This window comes from Melanostigma gelatinosum, assembly GCF_949748355.1.
Source record: "Melanostigma gelatinosum genome assembly, chromosome: 4".
Classification (NCBI taxonomy): Eukaryota; Metazoa; Chordata; class Actinopteri; order Perciformes; family Zoarcidae; genus Melanostigma; species Melanostigma gelatinosum.
In genome coordinates, this window is record NC_136637.1 from 21,115,902 (window position 1) to 21,131,677 (window position 15,776).

At 45.5% G+C, this 15,776-nt stretch overlaps 1 protein-coding gene across 2 annotated transcripts in view; it reads left to right on the top strand.

Moving 5' to 3' along the window:
* The window catches only part of LOC306776751 (myosin IXB), a 46,266-nt gene extending 31,444 nt beyond the window's left edge, over positions 1 to 14,822 (top strand). Inside the window, exons 13-43 of one of the 2 annotated variants that reach the window (XM_079267561.1) lie at positions 366 to 487; positions 662 to 803; positions 945 to 1,140; positions 1,594 to 1,669; positions 3,501 to 3,614; positions 4,393 to 4,432; positions 4,596 to 4,718; positions 4,828 to 4,908; positions 5,220 to 5,330; positions 5,418 to 5,543; positions 5,669 to 5,818; positions 5,938 to 6,098; positions 6,188 to 7,309; positions 7,395 to 7,470; positions 7,618 to 7,724; positions 8,203 to 8,321; positions 8,822 to 9,015; positions 9,110 to 9,217; positions 9,324 to 9,494; positions 9,587 to 9,628; positions 9,724 to 9,835; positions 9,980 to 10,053; positions 10,650 to 10,842; positions 10,947 to 11,075; positions 11,310 to 11,415; positions 11,586 to 11,717; positions 11,863 to 11,986; positions 12,142 to 12,192; positions 12,902 to 13,017; positions 13,117 to 13,256; positions 13,737 to 14,822. In XM_079267561.1, the coding sequence (XP_079123687.1) occupies positions 366 to 487; positions 662 to 803; positions 945 to 1,140; positions 1,594 to 1,669; positions 3,501 to 3,614; positions 4,393 to 4,432; positions 4,596 to 4,718; positions 4,828 to 4,908; positions 5,220 to 5,330; positions 5,418 to 5,543; positions 5,669 to 5,818; positions 5,938 to 6,098; positions 6,188 to 7,309; positions 7,395 to 7,470; positions 7,618 to 7,724; positions 8,203 to 8,321; positions 8,822 to 9,015; positions 9,110 to 9,217; positions 9,324 to 9,494; positions 9,587 to 9,628; positions 9,724 to 9,835; positions 9,980 to 10,053; positions 10,650 to 10,842; positions 10,947 to 11,075; positions 11,310 to 11,415; positions 11,586 to 11,717; positions 11,863 to 11,986; positions 12,142 to 12,192; positions 12,902 to 13,017; positions 13,117 to 13,256; positions 13,737 to 14,275 (5,097 nt within the window). In that variant the 3' untranslated portion in view covers positions 14,276 to 14,822. The remainder of the gene's footprint in view (positions 1 to 365; positions 488 to 661; positions 804 to 944; positions 1,141 to 1,593; positions 1,670 to 3,500; positions 3,615 to 4,392; positions 4,433 to 4,595; positions 4,719 to 4,827; positions 4,909 to 5,219; positions 5,331 to 5,417; positions 5,544 to 5,668; positions 5,819 to 5,937; positions 6,099 to 6,187; positions 7,310 to 7,394; positions 7,471 to 7,617; positions 7,725 to 8,202; positions 8,322 to 8,821; positions 9,016 to 9,109; positions 9,218 to 9,323; positions 9,495 to 9,586; positions 9,629 to 9,723; positions 9,836 to 9,979; positions 10,054 to 10,649; positions 10,843 to 10,946; positions 11,076 to 11,309; positions 11,416 to 11,585; positions 11,718 to 11,862; positions 11,987 to 12,141; positions 12,193 to 12,901; positions 13,018 to 13,116; positions 13,257 to 13,736) is intronic. The other variant, XM_079267562.1, reaches the window with a different exon arrangement.
* Positions 14,823 to 15,776: the final 954 nt, after the last annotated feature.

Here is a 15,776-nt window from a genome sequence, read left to right on the forward strand (position 1 = left end):
TTATAACAATGACTACTTGCATGGTGACTCATCCAAACATTTTCTCTCTGAAGAGAGAAAAGGTTACACGCTAGTTCATGCTAGTTTATCCTATCCTTCACAGCAACAGGAATACGAAGTTTAATTTATTGTCAAAATATTTAGTTATTTCGCCAAACTTGACTTGGAAAACGGTATACCGGTACTTCTGCATATTTAGCCAACGCATATAAGAATTACATCTGTTCTGTATTTCATTTTATTTGAGACCAAATGTTTAAATAATTCAGGTCATAAGATTATTATTGAAATTGTCAAACTTCCTAACGTGACTTGATTTCATCGAGGAGATTATTCACCAAAATGTTCTGTTCTGCCTCAACCAGGAGGAGTACCAAGCAGAGGGAATCACCTGGCACAACATCGACTACACCGACAATGTAGGCTGCATCCATCTGATCAGCAAGAAGCCCACTGGGCTGCTTTACCTGCTGGATGAGGAGAGCAAGTAAGAACAGCTGCAGACGATTCGCACCATTTCAATCGTGTCTCGTGGCTGAGAGTAGGAATGAACTTTAGTTTCATTCAGTTGAAGCTGTGTATATATATATTTTAAAAAAAATCTTCACCTATTTCTATTAATCTTCGTTCCCCTTTCCCCTCTCTCTGTGCTGTGCTGCAGCTTTCCCCATGCTACAGATGAGACATTACTAGCCAAATTCAAGCAACAGCACCAGGGGAACAATTACTTTGTCCCCACACCAGTCAGGGAGCCTGCCTTTGTCATTCGACACTTTGCTGGGAAAGTTAAATATCAAATCAAGGTAAGGAGGACGGACAGAGAAGACGAGGTAACACAAGCAAAAGGGTTTAAACTTTCCCTATTTACACTTGAATGTGACGATGCGTTTGTGTGCTGATGGTGCAGTTTTTTTTAACGTTCTTGGATTATTTGCCCTCCCCAGGATTTCCGTGAGAAGAACACAGACCACATGCGTCCAGACATCGTGGCGTTGCTACGGAGTAGTGACCGCGCCTATGTGCGGCAACTCATCGGCATGGACCCGGTGGCCATGTTTCGATGGGGCATCCTGCGCGCCACCATCAGAGGCATTGCTGCTTTTAATGAAGCTGGCCGCTCCTGGGTCGCCAAAACCTCAGGTACATTATTGGTGCGACAGTGTCAGCCCGTACTAATATTCAGACTAATATTCACAGAACACAAACGTTCAGTGGTTTCTTTATAGGTAGATGTATTATAGTACTAGCTGCCTTCTCTCCACTTGTGCAGCTTATACCACAGCTTCAGAGCAATGCAGTTTCTCTGCTCTGTAATTAGCCTCTCAGGTCAGCACAGAGAGGAAAATGGAGAAACGTGAGGCTCCAGGAGATTAAGATACTTTCCGTGCAATTCTCAATCCTCCAGACTATTTTGGGGTCCTCGGGCATAGCCCATTGACGTAGGAGCATTTTTATGTGGCTTAACGAGATTAAATAAGATTAATACAAAAAACAAAGCAACAAAAACTGTATAACTCCGTTTGAAAGCCTTCTCGTGATGAATACATTGTTTCACTTGTTGATAAATCCATATTAATTGTGTTTTGGTTTTAGGTGTTGTCCGTCCAATCTCCAGAACTCCTTTAGGGGAGCTTCAGCGATCCAATGCCCCGATAGACAGAATGTACAAGTAAGTAACTTACATAATTAAATATAAGGCTTTCAATCTTGTCTGGTCTGTGTTGGGTTTGGACTGGTTTTCCAACTGCCGGGTCTGTTTCCTCTGGAGGAATGTGTCTGCTATAGTACCTGTGGACATATTTCCTGTTTGATGCTCCTTGTTGAAGGTGAAGGAAATGATTCAAATGGTTGGTGAACTGTGGACCTCCACATTTATCCTGTGGTCCTGGATGAGATGAGGAAGAACAATGTCCGACACGTAGAATCACACTCTCTTTTTTTTTTTTTTTAACGTCACCCTGACAGATGAATCCTCCTTCACCTCAGCTCAGTCACCCATATCCTCTCCACCTCTTGGTGACCCCACTGTGTGCCGTTCTCTCCTCTCCCCTTCCACAGACGAGCGTCTATGCTCGATTTCTACTTTGATCACTCAGAGGAGCGCCCTCTAGAGGCCTTTGAAGACATCTTTGCTAGCTATGAGAGTAAGAAGTAAGTGAATTTGGTGGACAGGAAAAAGGAATGAAGAAATGAGGCCATGCAGGAAGGAAATGTGTTTTGGGTAATAGAAACCGGTTTGCTCCATTTTCAGAGTTTGCTCCCATCTGACAAAACATCAGGCTCTTTTTTTAGCTATTTAATAGAGTTGAATCCAAACTAATGAATAAAAGGGTTTTTATCACAGATGGTCCAGCTTGTGATGAATTTCAGTACTCTGATATAACGCAGTAGTACAGCACAGTTGCCCTTTACCTTGCGTTCCCTCTCTTCCCTCGCCATCTTTTACTGTAGCTGTGATAATCTCGCTCCTTCCTCGCGTTTATTATTCTAGCTATAGAGCATAGGAAGGTCTTTGTACGGGCCCGCTCTGATTAGCCACCCGGATTACTTACCGTGCATCAGCTGTGGAGCTTAGGAAGCATGCATACGCATACAGAGGCCCCAAGACCAATGGACTAAAATAATTAGGGGAGCTTTCTCAAAATGGAACCAAACGATGGAGAATATTTTTAGAGCGTCTGGCCCTCTGAATCTTGACCCTATACCTCCTGCTTTTAGATCTACAAATACTGGGATCTGCAAACACGGAGGTGTAGAAGGTCAAATTCATTGTGACTCATTTGCAGTATAATGTTGCCCATTCCTTCACTGCCTGACCTCTGTTTTCATTGGTAAGTATAGAAACGTATTGCATGGACGAGCCCTGGGACACAGAAAAGATTCCATATTAACCTCACCAGACCCAGTGCCCAGGACCATGAATCAAACAGTCTCACCAATAACAACTTACAGTCACACAGCCAGTAACAACCCCGGCATGGAAACACATGGCCAAGCACACCGAACGTCAGCTCAGCTCTGCATGTTAAAACTACCACAGTGGCAGAGATAGGGTGTGAATACAGCCCCTACGTGCCCCAATCTCCCTCTCTCTCATTGTCTGTTTTTTCTGTTCTTAAAAGGGATATGGCAGCATGGTTGGGTGGTCTAGAGTGTCTTGTGGTTTCCATGTACATAATCATGAACAGTGGGGGACTACATTTTGTGGCTTATTCGTCGTGGATGAGCAGAGCATGAAGTTCCTCTTGCTATCAGACCCCCAGCTATGCTGCAGTCAGTGTGTGCTCTTGTCTTTGGTAACTGCGGCGGTGTGTTTTCTTCTAAGGTGTCCTGAAAGTGGTGTTCTGTCACGCCCCACTTTATGTTTGTTTTTCCTTTCCTTCCTCCTTTTGTCGGTTTTTCAAATATTTTTTTCCCTCCCTCCTCCCCGTACTCCACCTATCATTCCCTCTCCACACTGGGTGTGTGTGTGTGTGTGTGTGTGTGTGTGGTGTGATCAGAGACATGCATGCAGAGATCATCAGCTCCATTAAGAACTTGCCATTGGATGGTGAGGACCCTCGCAAGCTGCTGCAGTCCTGGGGTCGCCTCCGCTTCCCTCGACACGTCCTCCAGTGAGTCTGCAGACAGACCTGGCGTCAGCTCTTCTCCAGATCAACCCAGTCTAGTTAACTCAGGCACAACATGCTCCTATTAAAGCTTTGTTTCCCGCCAAGAACAATGTAGACTATTCTCAACTCATTTTGACCAACCATGTTTAAACCAGTTTAACATAACCAGCCATACATAGGTATAGCTGTCACATTTATACCCACTTTTCCCTTATTTTGGGATCCAATCTAATGCAAACATCACACACACTCCTGCTTCATCGGTAGACATTACACTATTGGCTCTGTTCGTAGACGCTACCTAGTTTTCATGGAGGCTAAAGCTGAAATGCCTCGAATACCTTCGTTCATTTCTGCATGAGCATCATCAGCTGCTGGCATGTGAGATCTAATGGAGCGTCTTGTGAAAGTATGTCCGAGCGGCATGTCGGAATGTTACAGAAAGTTCTGCAGCCTGAACATGAATTTAGAGCCCTTTATGTGCTGAGGACAGCAAGAGAGCATGTCTGTCTGTGTATGTTGAGCCTCTGCTGAGCCGATTGTTTAGTGTTACATCCCATCTCCTGCAGCAAACTCCCTCCTCTCTGTCATCCTCACCCTCTCACTCATTCCACCCATCATTCATCCCGTCTTCCAGGTGCAACCCTGGACGTCATCACTGACTGCGCATGAAGAAGTCAACCTTCCGTACTAACCCGGCTTCACACGTTCCCATCTGCCACGCCTTAAACGCTCCAGTCCCTCTAACTCGCTCTGCATCTTCTTTCTCCCCCTTTCACAGGAAAAACAAGAACACCAAACAGAGGCAGGTCATCCCCAAGGTAAACCTGAGTAACGACTGAAGACCCCAAATTTTAGGGGCGGATAAGGAGAACATACTGTTAGTCGGTTGATGTGATTTTATCAGTTTAAACAATCATTGTATTGGAATTCTATTGATTGTGTTTCAGTAGGGAATTCATTTACTGTGTTACTGCTGTGCAGAGTTTGCTGGATTCTCGGTCTCTGAAGTTCATTGTGAGCGTGACGCTGCATGATCGCACCACCAAGTCTCTGCTCCACCTGCACAAGAAGAAGAAGCCCCCCAGCATCAGTGCCCAGTTCCAGGTAACATCCCCTCCAACAGTATGCACGTTACACACAGAAACCAGCCAAACACACCCTCCAGCAGCAAGTCCTGAACGTTCATCACACCCCCTTTCTGTGCTTCCCGCAGACCTCTCTGACCAAACTCTTGGAGACTCTGAACAGAGCAGAGCCTTTCTTCATTCGTTGCATCCGCTCCAATGCTGAGAAGGTAAGACTTTGGTATCGTTAGTCATTTGTAATTTGTTCTTTAATGTCTTCTGTTCAAATCCTTGGTCTCTTTATGAATACTGAAGTTTTTCTTCCAGCATAAAGACACTATAACGGAGGAAATGTTGTAAACTGTTGCAGTGTAATCACACTTCATAAACCTCTGTGAAATGAGCGTCTTTGCTCCTTTGCATAATTATTATTTTTAAACAGAAATCAAAACAATATGATAGTTATTGAATTTGTAACTATGTATATCGAAATAGTAGGAGAATAAGCGAATGTGCTTCTTGTGTCCTTGCATATGAGCAGAAGGAGATGTATCTGGATGAGGCCTTGGTGGTTCAGCAGCTGCGATACACAGGAATGCTGGAAACTGTTCGCATTAGGAGGTCAGGCTACGGAGCCAAGTACACATTCCAGGTACAGTAAAGTTCCTCCTCTAGGTTTTCAACCACAAAAGTCTATTTGTTTCTTATTTGTGTCATCTTTGTTGTCCTGTCCCTGCAGGAGTTCATAGAGCAGTTCAGAGTTTTGCTGCCAAAGAATGCCGCCGCCTCTAAAGAGCACATCTCAGCGCTGCTTGAGAAGAAGATGGGCCTGGACCCCACCACGTACCAGATAGGCAAAACTAAGGTACGCCACTAAACTCCTGTCATTGCTTTATTCTTTCAGTGCCCCTTATAAACCCCCTTTTTTTGTCCGCGTTTGCACCAGTTCCCTTCTGTGCATGTAAATTCTGGTGTGTTCTCTTTGTTCAGGTGTTCCTAAAGGAGCTGGAGCGACAGCAGCTGCAGGACACGCTCCACAAGGATGTAATGCATAAGATCATCTTCCTTCAGCGCTGGTTCAGAGGTCACCTGCAGAGGAAAGAGTTTCTGGACATGAGACAAGCAGCCATCTTGATTCAGGTAAACACAGATTTCTATTGGGGCAGTCATGTCGGTTTTGTATGTTGTGTTCCCATTTTGTTATTTCGGAGAACAATATAGTATGATACTGAGCCTGTCCTGTTGTCTGTCCTGCTTAGCGTTCATGGCGCAGGTACTGCAAAGAGGAGCGCAGGCGACAGGCAGCCACTCTGATCCAGGCTGTGTGGAGAGGGCACAGACAAAGATCAGAGAACCGCCGCCAAAGACAAGGCGCTACCAAAATACAAGCCCTGGTCAGAGGACACTCGGCACGCAGAAGGTAACCGTTCGGAACAAGTCAGCTGCACCACAGATGGACAGGCGATGCTGTTTTTGCGGGCGGTCACATTGATGTTTTCTGTATTACAGGTGCCACTCCATGCGTGAGGAAAAACAGAGAGAGGAGGAGGAAAAAGAAGCTTTGAAGAGGGCAGAAGAAGAGGAAAGAAGGAAGAGGGCAGAAGAGGAGGAGGCACGGAGAAGAGCAGAGGAGGAGGAAGAGAGGAGGAGGATGGAGGAAGAAGCAGCAAGGAGAAAGGCAGAAGCGGAGGAAGCGAGGAGTAGAGCAGAGGAAGAAGAGGCCGCCAGGAAAGCGCAGGAAGCACAGAAAATGAGAGAAGAGGCGGAGAAAAGACTGGCAAGTGAGCCTCAAACAAGAGAGGATCCAGATATAGAGCTGGTCACAGAAGAGATGCTGGATGGAGGAATAGGAGAGGAGGAAGGAGAAGTTAATACAAGCTCACATACAGAGGAGGACCAGGGGAAAGATGAAGAGCTGGAGGATGAAGATGAGGAATTGGATTTGGAGACAAACGGTACCCTGGCTGGGGCAGGAACTCAGCTGGACGAGAAAGAAGATGATGAGAATTTAGGACAGTCTGCTTCAAAACTGCCCTTTGGTGGTGTCACCTCCTACGCACTTACATCTCCAGTTGAGGCTCCCAGCAATACCTCCGCACCTTCCAATGAAAAGAGAGAAAGAGCTCCAGCTATTAGCAGGGGCCAGTCATCCAGGAGCCTGGAGAAGAGAGAGCAGAGGAGACGAAGAGGGCTGGAGCACAACCAGAGAGAGACTGAACGGGCCGCCTCCTCTTCCTCCACCTCAGCCAGCAGCAAGGATCAAACGTCTCCGCCGAAGAGCAAAAATCAGGTGCCCGCGAAGCTAAAAGAGCGGGCGGACAGCAAGGAGCTGGACCAGTACACCTTTGTGGCTTGGAAAATGAAAGAAGACAAAGGCGGGAAGAAGGAGGCAAAACCGTCTCCTCCTCCTGGCGGTCCTGTTCGTCCCACTTCGTTACCCCTGCACACCGCTGACACTGACAGAAACGGTTTAGAGGATGGTGTCGTAGCAACAAACCTGCAACGCCGTCCTGGGGCGATTAAGGAGAAGCCGGAGAAGTGGAAGGGGAGGAGGAGTAATGGGGAATACCCTGACAGCACCAGCCCTTCTCCACCTAACAACAGGGAGGAAAGGAGGAAAAAGCCAACGCTGTAGGTCTTCTGTTCTGCTCATATTCTCTAATATGTCTCTTAACAAATAGCATCTTTCTGAAAACATTTCATTGTTCTTCTGCAGGAGTGAAACGGCCTTCTCATCAGTTGACTGTTTGTCGCCAGGATTGGAAGTGGCTGGTGCTTTTTCAGCCAGAGAGGTATTTTAAATGTTCACCTGTTATGGAATTCAAATTAAAATATAAACTTTTGATCGCTGACATTTTGCGTTCTAAAAATCTATCCTGACTGGCAAACAGTCATTCTGCATATACGTCATCACTTGTGAATTGCTTTCTGTTCGGCAGATGATTTCCCCCTCAGACGGCTCAAAGGGAAGCTCCATCAGAAGGAAACATCAAGAGGGCTCTGGTCACCAAGACTCGGCGCACTCCATCCCGTCCACACCGGACAGGTACTGAACTGCACTGGACTGGCCTGTACACGAGTGGTCGGGCGGAGGGATGCAGCAGGGTTGCTATTAAATGCGAAAATAAAACTGTGAAAAGGAGGTGATTGAGAGGAGTGAAGCAAAGGATAATGTGTCCAGTAGGCGACTTTGTTTATAGTATTAGAAATAGAAATCTCTAGGGTTTCAGTGCGGAGACAAATAAATTAAAATGAAAACTGAACAGGAAATGATCCTCTGTTTAACCTTAACTCATTGCAATGGACCGTGCAAGACCGTGGATATGTGGCACTTAAGAAACGCACTCTTTCGGATAATTCAGTTTTCATGGTATTTTTTTTTTTTTTAACTGGACCTCTTCTAGGGAGTTACACAGAGAGGTTAAAAACTTTTTATTAGAAATGAGTTGTGAGATATGACATTGTGGATCCACACAATCTCTGTGAATAGTTTTTACAGCTTCCTGTTTTTCTGTGTCCTGCAGGTCAGGTGGTTTCTTCAGCAAGATTTTGAAAAAGCGTCCGCATAAGGAGGCCCAGACTCCCGACAACGGAGAGTTGATGCTTGCTCAGATTCTCAATGAGAGGCCAACTGGGGGGGAAGGTAACTAATACAAGCTGTTCAGTTTGTCCTCGTCAAGTTTCATAGGAATGATAGGATTTACTAGAGCAGGGATATTAACTTCATTCCTTTTAAGTTATTTGGTGTTTTTTTGGGTGCCACTTTCCCAAAGCTGGTAAAAAGGAAAGAAATTCTGCTGGATTCTAAAAATGATCCAACAGATTATATTTCATTATAAATAAAAGATATTTGGCAGTTATTTTGAGACCAAATGTTGCTACTTTTATCGCCCAGCACAAACTGCTGGACTACTCAGTGAGAAATGTAAAGAAAACACAGGTGTATTATCTCTAATATTCTCAGGCCTTCACTTATCCTGCTGCTTGCTTTCTGAGAAAACACTAACCCGTGCAGGATCACGCTCAGTGCAAACACAATAACTTCATTCTGAGAAAAGAGAAGTAGTCTACGTAAGATTCATTCACCGTTTGCCTCCCTGCAATAAATATTACTTTGCGATAAGTATAATCCCTCCCTTTCAGCCCCAGCGTCTGGACATCTACCTCGGCCTCTTTCCCAGCCACATGGTGGACGTGGTGGTAAAGCTTTAGGCCGCAACCCCACCATAAAGATCCATCTTGCCACGCGGGTCTCTGAGCAGTGGAACGCCTCGCTGGATCGGGAAATCACCAACGCCAACGAGCTGCGGCACCTCGATGAGTTTCTGGGCAACCAGGTGAGTGAAAATCAAAGATGTTTACTTCATGTAGGAGGCCATTTTATTACCTACTTTTATGACTTATTTGTTTTTTGTTTGTGTTCCCTCATAGGTCAATGATTTCCGCTCCAGGGGGAAGTCGCTGTCAGCCACAGAGGCCATCTTTGTAACAGCCACCATGCAGTTCAGAGAGACTATCAAAGCCATGTATTCTCTCCCAGTGAGTGTTTTTCTGCAGGCGCATAACACGCACATAATACGTACTGATCGGAGTTCTTCCTCACCGTCCTCCCCTCTTCCTCCTTCTGTCCCCTGTACTTTACCAGAAACCCACCATTGGCTACAAAGGTCTGATGACGGGCTACCAGAACAAAGTCATCCACCTGGCGGGCGACAAGCAGAAAGGAGAAGTCCAACTCGTGGTCAATCTCTTCCAATCGGTTCTGGATGGCTTCATCAGAGGAGAGATGAAGAAGGAGGAGGCTGAGCCTGCGAAGGTGCAAACACTCAAATTCATCATCGTTCCGTCTGATTAGTCCAAATGTGAAAAAGGTAATGTATTCATGATTATGCTCTGTGTGTTTTTCAGCCTGCTAAAGCGAGGAAGAAGAGGAGGAAAAAAGATAAATGTGTAAGTATGCAGTTATCTATTTTAATTTATTCAGTAATGATTTTTAATTTAATGTCGATTATGGTTTGTAATTGAGTGACTGTCTGTCTTGATAGATGGAGAGCCCCCTGGATCATGTCTTCGTCAACTATCAGGTCAGCATTGTGCAGTCATGTGACCAGTGCAGTTCTTACATCTGGGGCATGGAGAAGGCCTACATGTGCAGCTGTGAGTTAACGATCAAAACTCTTCTTTCTTGTTTTTATGTTTTATTTGTGATCAAATATTAAGAAAACATCTTGCAGCATATTGTAAAGAAACACGTCCTGCCCTAAATCTGTTTTTTAAATTTTTTTTTATCCTTTCTTACAGATTGTAAAATGGTTTGTCACAAGAAATGCCTCTGCAAAATAGTGACTGACTGCTCCACCTTCTATGTCAAAAAGGTGGGTCTTTATTTTGAGACATCACAGGCCTGGATTAATGATGTGCTTATGATATATATACATGCTGGGACTAACACAGTAAAGACTCTGTTCCACTAGGCTCAAGCATATTTTCTCATAAAGTCTGAAACATGGCAGACTTTATCTCTGACTATTACAGCACTGGCTACTTAGATTTAAGCACCTCATTTTAACAAGCAGTCTTATATCTTTGTTGAAATCACAACAGGGTTTACAATTGACTAGCCAGTACAGAAATGTATAGATGCCTATGTGGACAAACATATTAACTATCATATTTGAGATTTTCAAAAAGACAAAAGATGAAAGTAACCTTCTATGACAGATTATGACAGAGACAGCTAGTGGAACAGCAGCACACTGAGAAGTGGGGCGGGAGCTTGGCCCTCTATATTGTACATGTCACCACGGTCTCACCAGCTTCCTTGATCTTGATTATACTTAAACATCAGATTGTGCACTTTACTGTGGTGAGGAATGTCTGATTCCCGTGGATGTTGTGGATAGATTGTGGCGAGTGGACTGATGGATACGTAGACATTTTACCGACTGCTGCTGTGTGTCTGAATCCACAGAGTGACGAGGAGTCTGACGGTCTGCACTTCGGTGTGCGCGTGTGTCACCTGGTCAACGACAAGAGCCCAGTGCCCATGGTGCTGGAGATGATGCTGGAGCACGTGGAGATGAACGGCCTCTACACCGAGGGCATCTACCGCAAGTCTGGCTCTTCCAATCGCATGAAAGAGCTGCACCAGCGACTCAAGACCGGTTCGACTCCTTCTATTTGACGTTTATAGCTAACCGATAAAGACGTTGTCATGGCTCCTTTTTATTGATTTATTTTTCTGTTGTTACGTTGGTGATGTGTTTAGACCCCCACCTGGTCTGCCTCGAAGACTATCCCATCCACACAGTGACGGGCCTGGTGAAACAGTGGTTGAGGGAGCTGCCAGATCCACTCATGACCTTCACTCATTACAGTGACTTCCTGCATGCAGTGGGTGAGGAGGAGCACCTTCCCCACCAGGGGGCAGCATTTCCCTATAGACAATCTGTGTGTGCTGGCCGGTTTCCTTATTTGCTGCTGGGTTGTAGACTGTTTTAAGTTGTTTATTACAGTGTTTTTGACAATTGCTAGGTGAAACTAAGATTTATCAGTCATGATTAAAACTAAATAAAATAGAGAGAGCTATAAGTGTTCATGGGTTTGATTCATGATGCCTTTTCTCCTCTAGAACTGCCAGAGAAGCAGGAGCAGCTTCAAGCTGTGTACAAAATGCTGGAAGAGCTTCCTATGGCAAGCTTCAACACATTGGAGAGACTCGTCTTCCACCTCGTCATGTAGGAGTTCTCTCATTGTGGTCTTGTATATGTGACAAAACGCCTTTTTAATAGATTTTCTTCTGCGCCCGTTTTGTCACTCATCACGAGCATATTCATAGTTACAGCTTATTATACAGCATGTACGTGCAACTAGACGAAATGCTAATACCTAATGAATTCTGCTGCAGGGTGTGTAAAGAGGAGGCTCACAACCGCATGTCTCCGAACTCGTTGGCCATAGTTTTTGCCCCGTGTGTCCTGCGCTGCCCAGACAGCGCTGACCCGTTGCTCAGCATGAAGGACGTCGCCAAAACCACCACGTAAGAAAAATTAACAAAATCTGTCTTATTCCCCTTTTCCACGATATCTATTAATCCTTCATTCTGTAGTGCATTGTTAATTAGTTAACCGCTCTAAATCCGCACGAATACCGTCTGACGTCTCGGTTCCCTCCTCCCCCTGTAGGTGCATCGAGATGATCATCAACGAGCAGATCAGAAGCTACAATGAGAAGATGGAGGAGATCGAGCAGCTGGAGTATGCGGAGGCTCTAGCTGTTAACCAGCTCAAACTCAAGAGACAGAACACGGTGAGGAACGAGCCCTGCGTCGCTCTGGATCACCTGTTTGTTGTGATTTAGTGTGGTCTCTCCATACCATGGTTTTTAAATTGTTGCTCAGCCTCGTGCCTGGATGTAAAGGAATGATATGGGTAACCCGGCCAATGTTCCTTGTCTCTCTTTAGCACTACTGGCATTTACCTCTCAGGTTCTCACCTCCTTACAAAGGAGTGGTGGTATGTATCATCGAGCTCTCCTAGTACAGTAGATCTAGCGGTTGTGTGTGTGTAGTAGTGTGCCACGTAGAAGGCACCTGTGCATGGCATGCTAGATGTGGGTGATGCTCTGGCTGTTTTTTAAAAAACAACAAAACAACTCTTCCTTACTAACTGGTAGTAGTTTGCATGTTGCTGTTTGTTATTCTTGTTCTCTTTATGAGAGGACAAGATGGTTCTGGGTTGGTTTCGCGATAATACTTCTTTCGTTGTCTTAATGGAAGACAATAGCCTGACTTACAAAGCTTGATGGTTCATGCATAATGCATTTTTTCTTTGTGCTATTCCTGTCTTATTTTAAGACTATAGTCATGTCAAATGTGTTGTTGAATGTTTTTTGTATTGTGGTGGTGTGTCTTTAACTTTCATCATAGTCAAAGAAGCTGTTTGCATCCTGTGTGTAAACGCCTTACACCAGTTCTGTGTGAACAGGTGTTTACTGGCTTCTATTGCATCACAGCATTTTAGTGATTGTGCTGCAGGAATTCTATGCAGATGCATTAATCCACCCTCTTCTCTTCTCCTCACTAACACAGTTTCAGATTTGGGTGAAAAGCTATATCTATTGCGTAATTATTATATGAATGATGCAATTTACATGATAATGTAACATTAAAGGACATTGTTGGGTTGGTTGAGGTGTCAGCGTGTCATGTTCTGTGTTCTGCAGGTGCATGAGAAGGTGAGCTCTGATCTCCGCGTGGTCCCCGAGGACGAGCATGTGGACTCCGAAACAGAGGCTGAGAACAACCTGGTGGAACGCATCAAGTCCATCAAACAGGAGAAGTGAGGATGCTGTCTGTATTATTTCTCTGTTCGCCGCGGTGTAGCGTCCTCCTCCAGCCTCTCATCTCTCTGATGTCCTTGTCGTCTGTGTCCCTGCAGAGATGATCTGGCCTGCAGACTGCCAGAGATGGAGCAGCCCGGTTCAGACCAGGAGAACTTTGACTCCGAGGCCTCGCTGAGCTCCGAGAGCCTTTTGGACGAGCAGCAGCGCTCTTCTGTTCACGGCTCGGAGCCTGACGGTCTGTACTTACACTCTGGCCCGTCCTTCCTTCCACCTCTTTCACTCTCACTCACCTGTGGGTTTCTGACCAGACTAGACCTGTGTTTTGTGGTGCAGGTCTGGACCAGTGATGGTGATGGGGGGCGGTGACGTCTGCTCTGTAACCAAGCAGGTTGGAGGAACAGCAACCGTGTTTGTGTGTGTGTGTGTGTGTGTGTTTGTTTGTGTGCAAACATCTGCACACGCATGTATGCATGATTATGCATGTGTGGCACAGAAGCATGCTCAAACCTTACCCAAATGAATCAATTGAACATTCGACAAAACGTATCCAAGCAGATGTTTGCGTATTTGTGCCTCACCAAACATAATTTTGGAAGATAACATGGTTGCATGCTCTTCCATTGCGCTTCACCCTCTCAGTGTTCTTGTGTGAACTTAACAAGCAGCTCTAAGAGAAAACATGTTCATCTTCCTCTGTCCTCTCTCTCTCTGCCAGGACGAGGTGGCCCCCAGCTGAGGCGATGCAGGCCAATTTGTCCACCCAAACCACCAGACCTGGTCCAGCGACCTAAAGTCCCCGGTGGGCTCGGCTCTTGGCTGAACCTCACCCCCGCTAGCGCCACGTCCTCTGTGTCCAGCTGCATCTCTTCAACCTCTGACTCCTCCTTCAGGCATCTGCTGCAGCGCCGTACCCCCGTCATCCCCGGCACAGTTAGGCTCCCGCACGGCGTCCTCGCCCAGTCTGCAGCCTCAAAACCAACTCCGAATTATACCCCTCCTCAAAATCGAGCATCAAAGTACTTTGCCAGGAGAAGAGAGCACCCAGGCCGCCGTAAAGACAGCACCCAGTCCCTGTACATCGACAACCCCGAGTGTGACCTGTTGCATTTCTCCTCCTGCCCTCCCTCCACTTCCTCCTCCTCCTCCTCCATGGTAACACCCTCTCCTCAGCACCAGCACCGCGATGCTCAAGCCATGACGGGTCAGAGACGTTTTTCTGACCCAGACATGCCTTTTATAGACGATGGCGTCTGACCAGGGCAGAACGGAAACGATAAACGAGTGAAGAGGATTAGAGGCAACAACGTTTGACTAGCCACGGGTGACATTGATGGATCGTAGAGAGCCAGGAAGAGGATAAGAATCCAGAATCACAGTAGAGGAACACAACCTGTGCAGTACCCACGGAGAATCACAGTCACACAAAATCAAGGCTGTTCCAGTCGCTGTCGTCAGTGGGAACTAATCAAGGAATTGCAAATGTGTCTGAAGTCTTGTCTGCGATGATAGTAAAGAAATAACTGGACAAGATGTTGCCGAGCACCTTTTCTATCATTTTAATATATTGTTGAGTTGGGACAAAGGCTGTGTTCTCTGTAGCCTCATCATGATGGACCAGCAATTTAGATGTCTTTCTCCTGTTGTTGTTGTGTTTGTTTTTTTACACGTGTGCTAATTCAAGGAGACATTGCAGGTTCCAGCTGCACTTTTCATTTCTTAGTTCTCTGAATGGGTGAAATGTGCTCATTGATGTGTTAGCTAGTGCCTTGGTATTGTACAGTAAGTTGATAAAGAAACTCACACCGGGAGGGAGGGTTATTTTTGGGGGTTAAGAGAGTGTTTCTTTTGTGACTTTTGTGTTTATTGTACTGAACCGACACAAGACATGTTTGAAACAAGGACCTCGACGTGCACATTGTGACTTTTGTATCGGTGCCTCGTCGAACGGTTGCGTCGATCAACATCATCTTTCCACCTACAGGACTACAAACCACAGATAGGAAGTCATTGCCTCACATAGGGAAACGGGAGCAGCACACGCCACTTTTATCCTTTTTGAAACCGCAAAAACACAAACCCAGCCATGATGAAACAAGCCGTGCCACGATGTCTTTAAAGCTCCAAGTCCTTGAACTCACCCGAGTGACTCACTCAGCTGGATCGTACTTGCCATTCAAAGTCAACGGTCCCATGAGGAGCAGGTTCTGCTGGAGCACAACTTTGGCCAACTTTGTTTGAAACGTAATACTAATGTTCCTCTCTGACTGCTGTTGAATGATGTCTGTTAGTTTGTCTGGATTTATGAGGAAGATGTGCTGATGTGTAATGTGTGTTGGAACTGAATGATGTGAACTGTAATGGTTATTAGTATTAACATGACAATACAGAACGTGATGCTTGTTACATCTGCTGCTGTGTTAATGAACTCGCCGTGAATTAGTCTCTTCCATCAAGGGTTGACGGGCGCACACTTTTCCCGTTAACACAAATATTTTGAAGAAAACAAGAATGTAGTTCGTAACACATTACCAAAGTTATTATAAATTAATTCATGTCCTATTTTCTAAAAAGAAAAGTGATATTACGTAGGACTTAAAACTGTTCCAGTGAATCCGCAGCGGTAACTTGATAAATCAGGAGTCGTCTCAAAGGTAAGTAGAGCGCTGTGTTTTAACATGACGGTTAAAGGAGTTTAAGGTGAAAGATGGTTTATTGTCTGCATGGAATCACGACATTGTCGTCGGCAGATTACCTT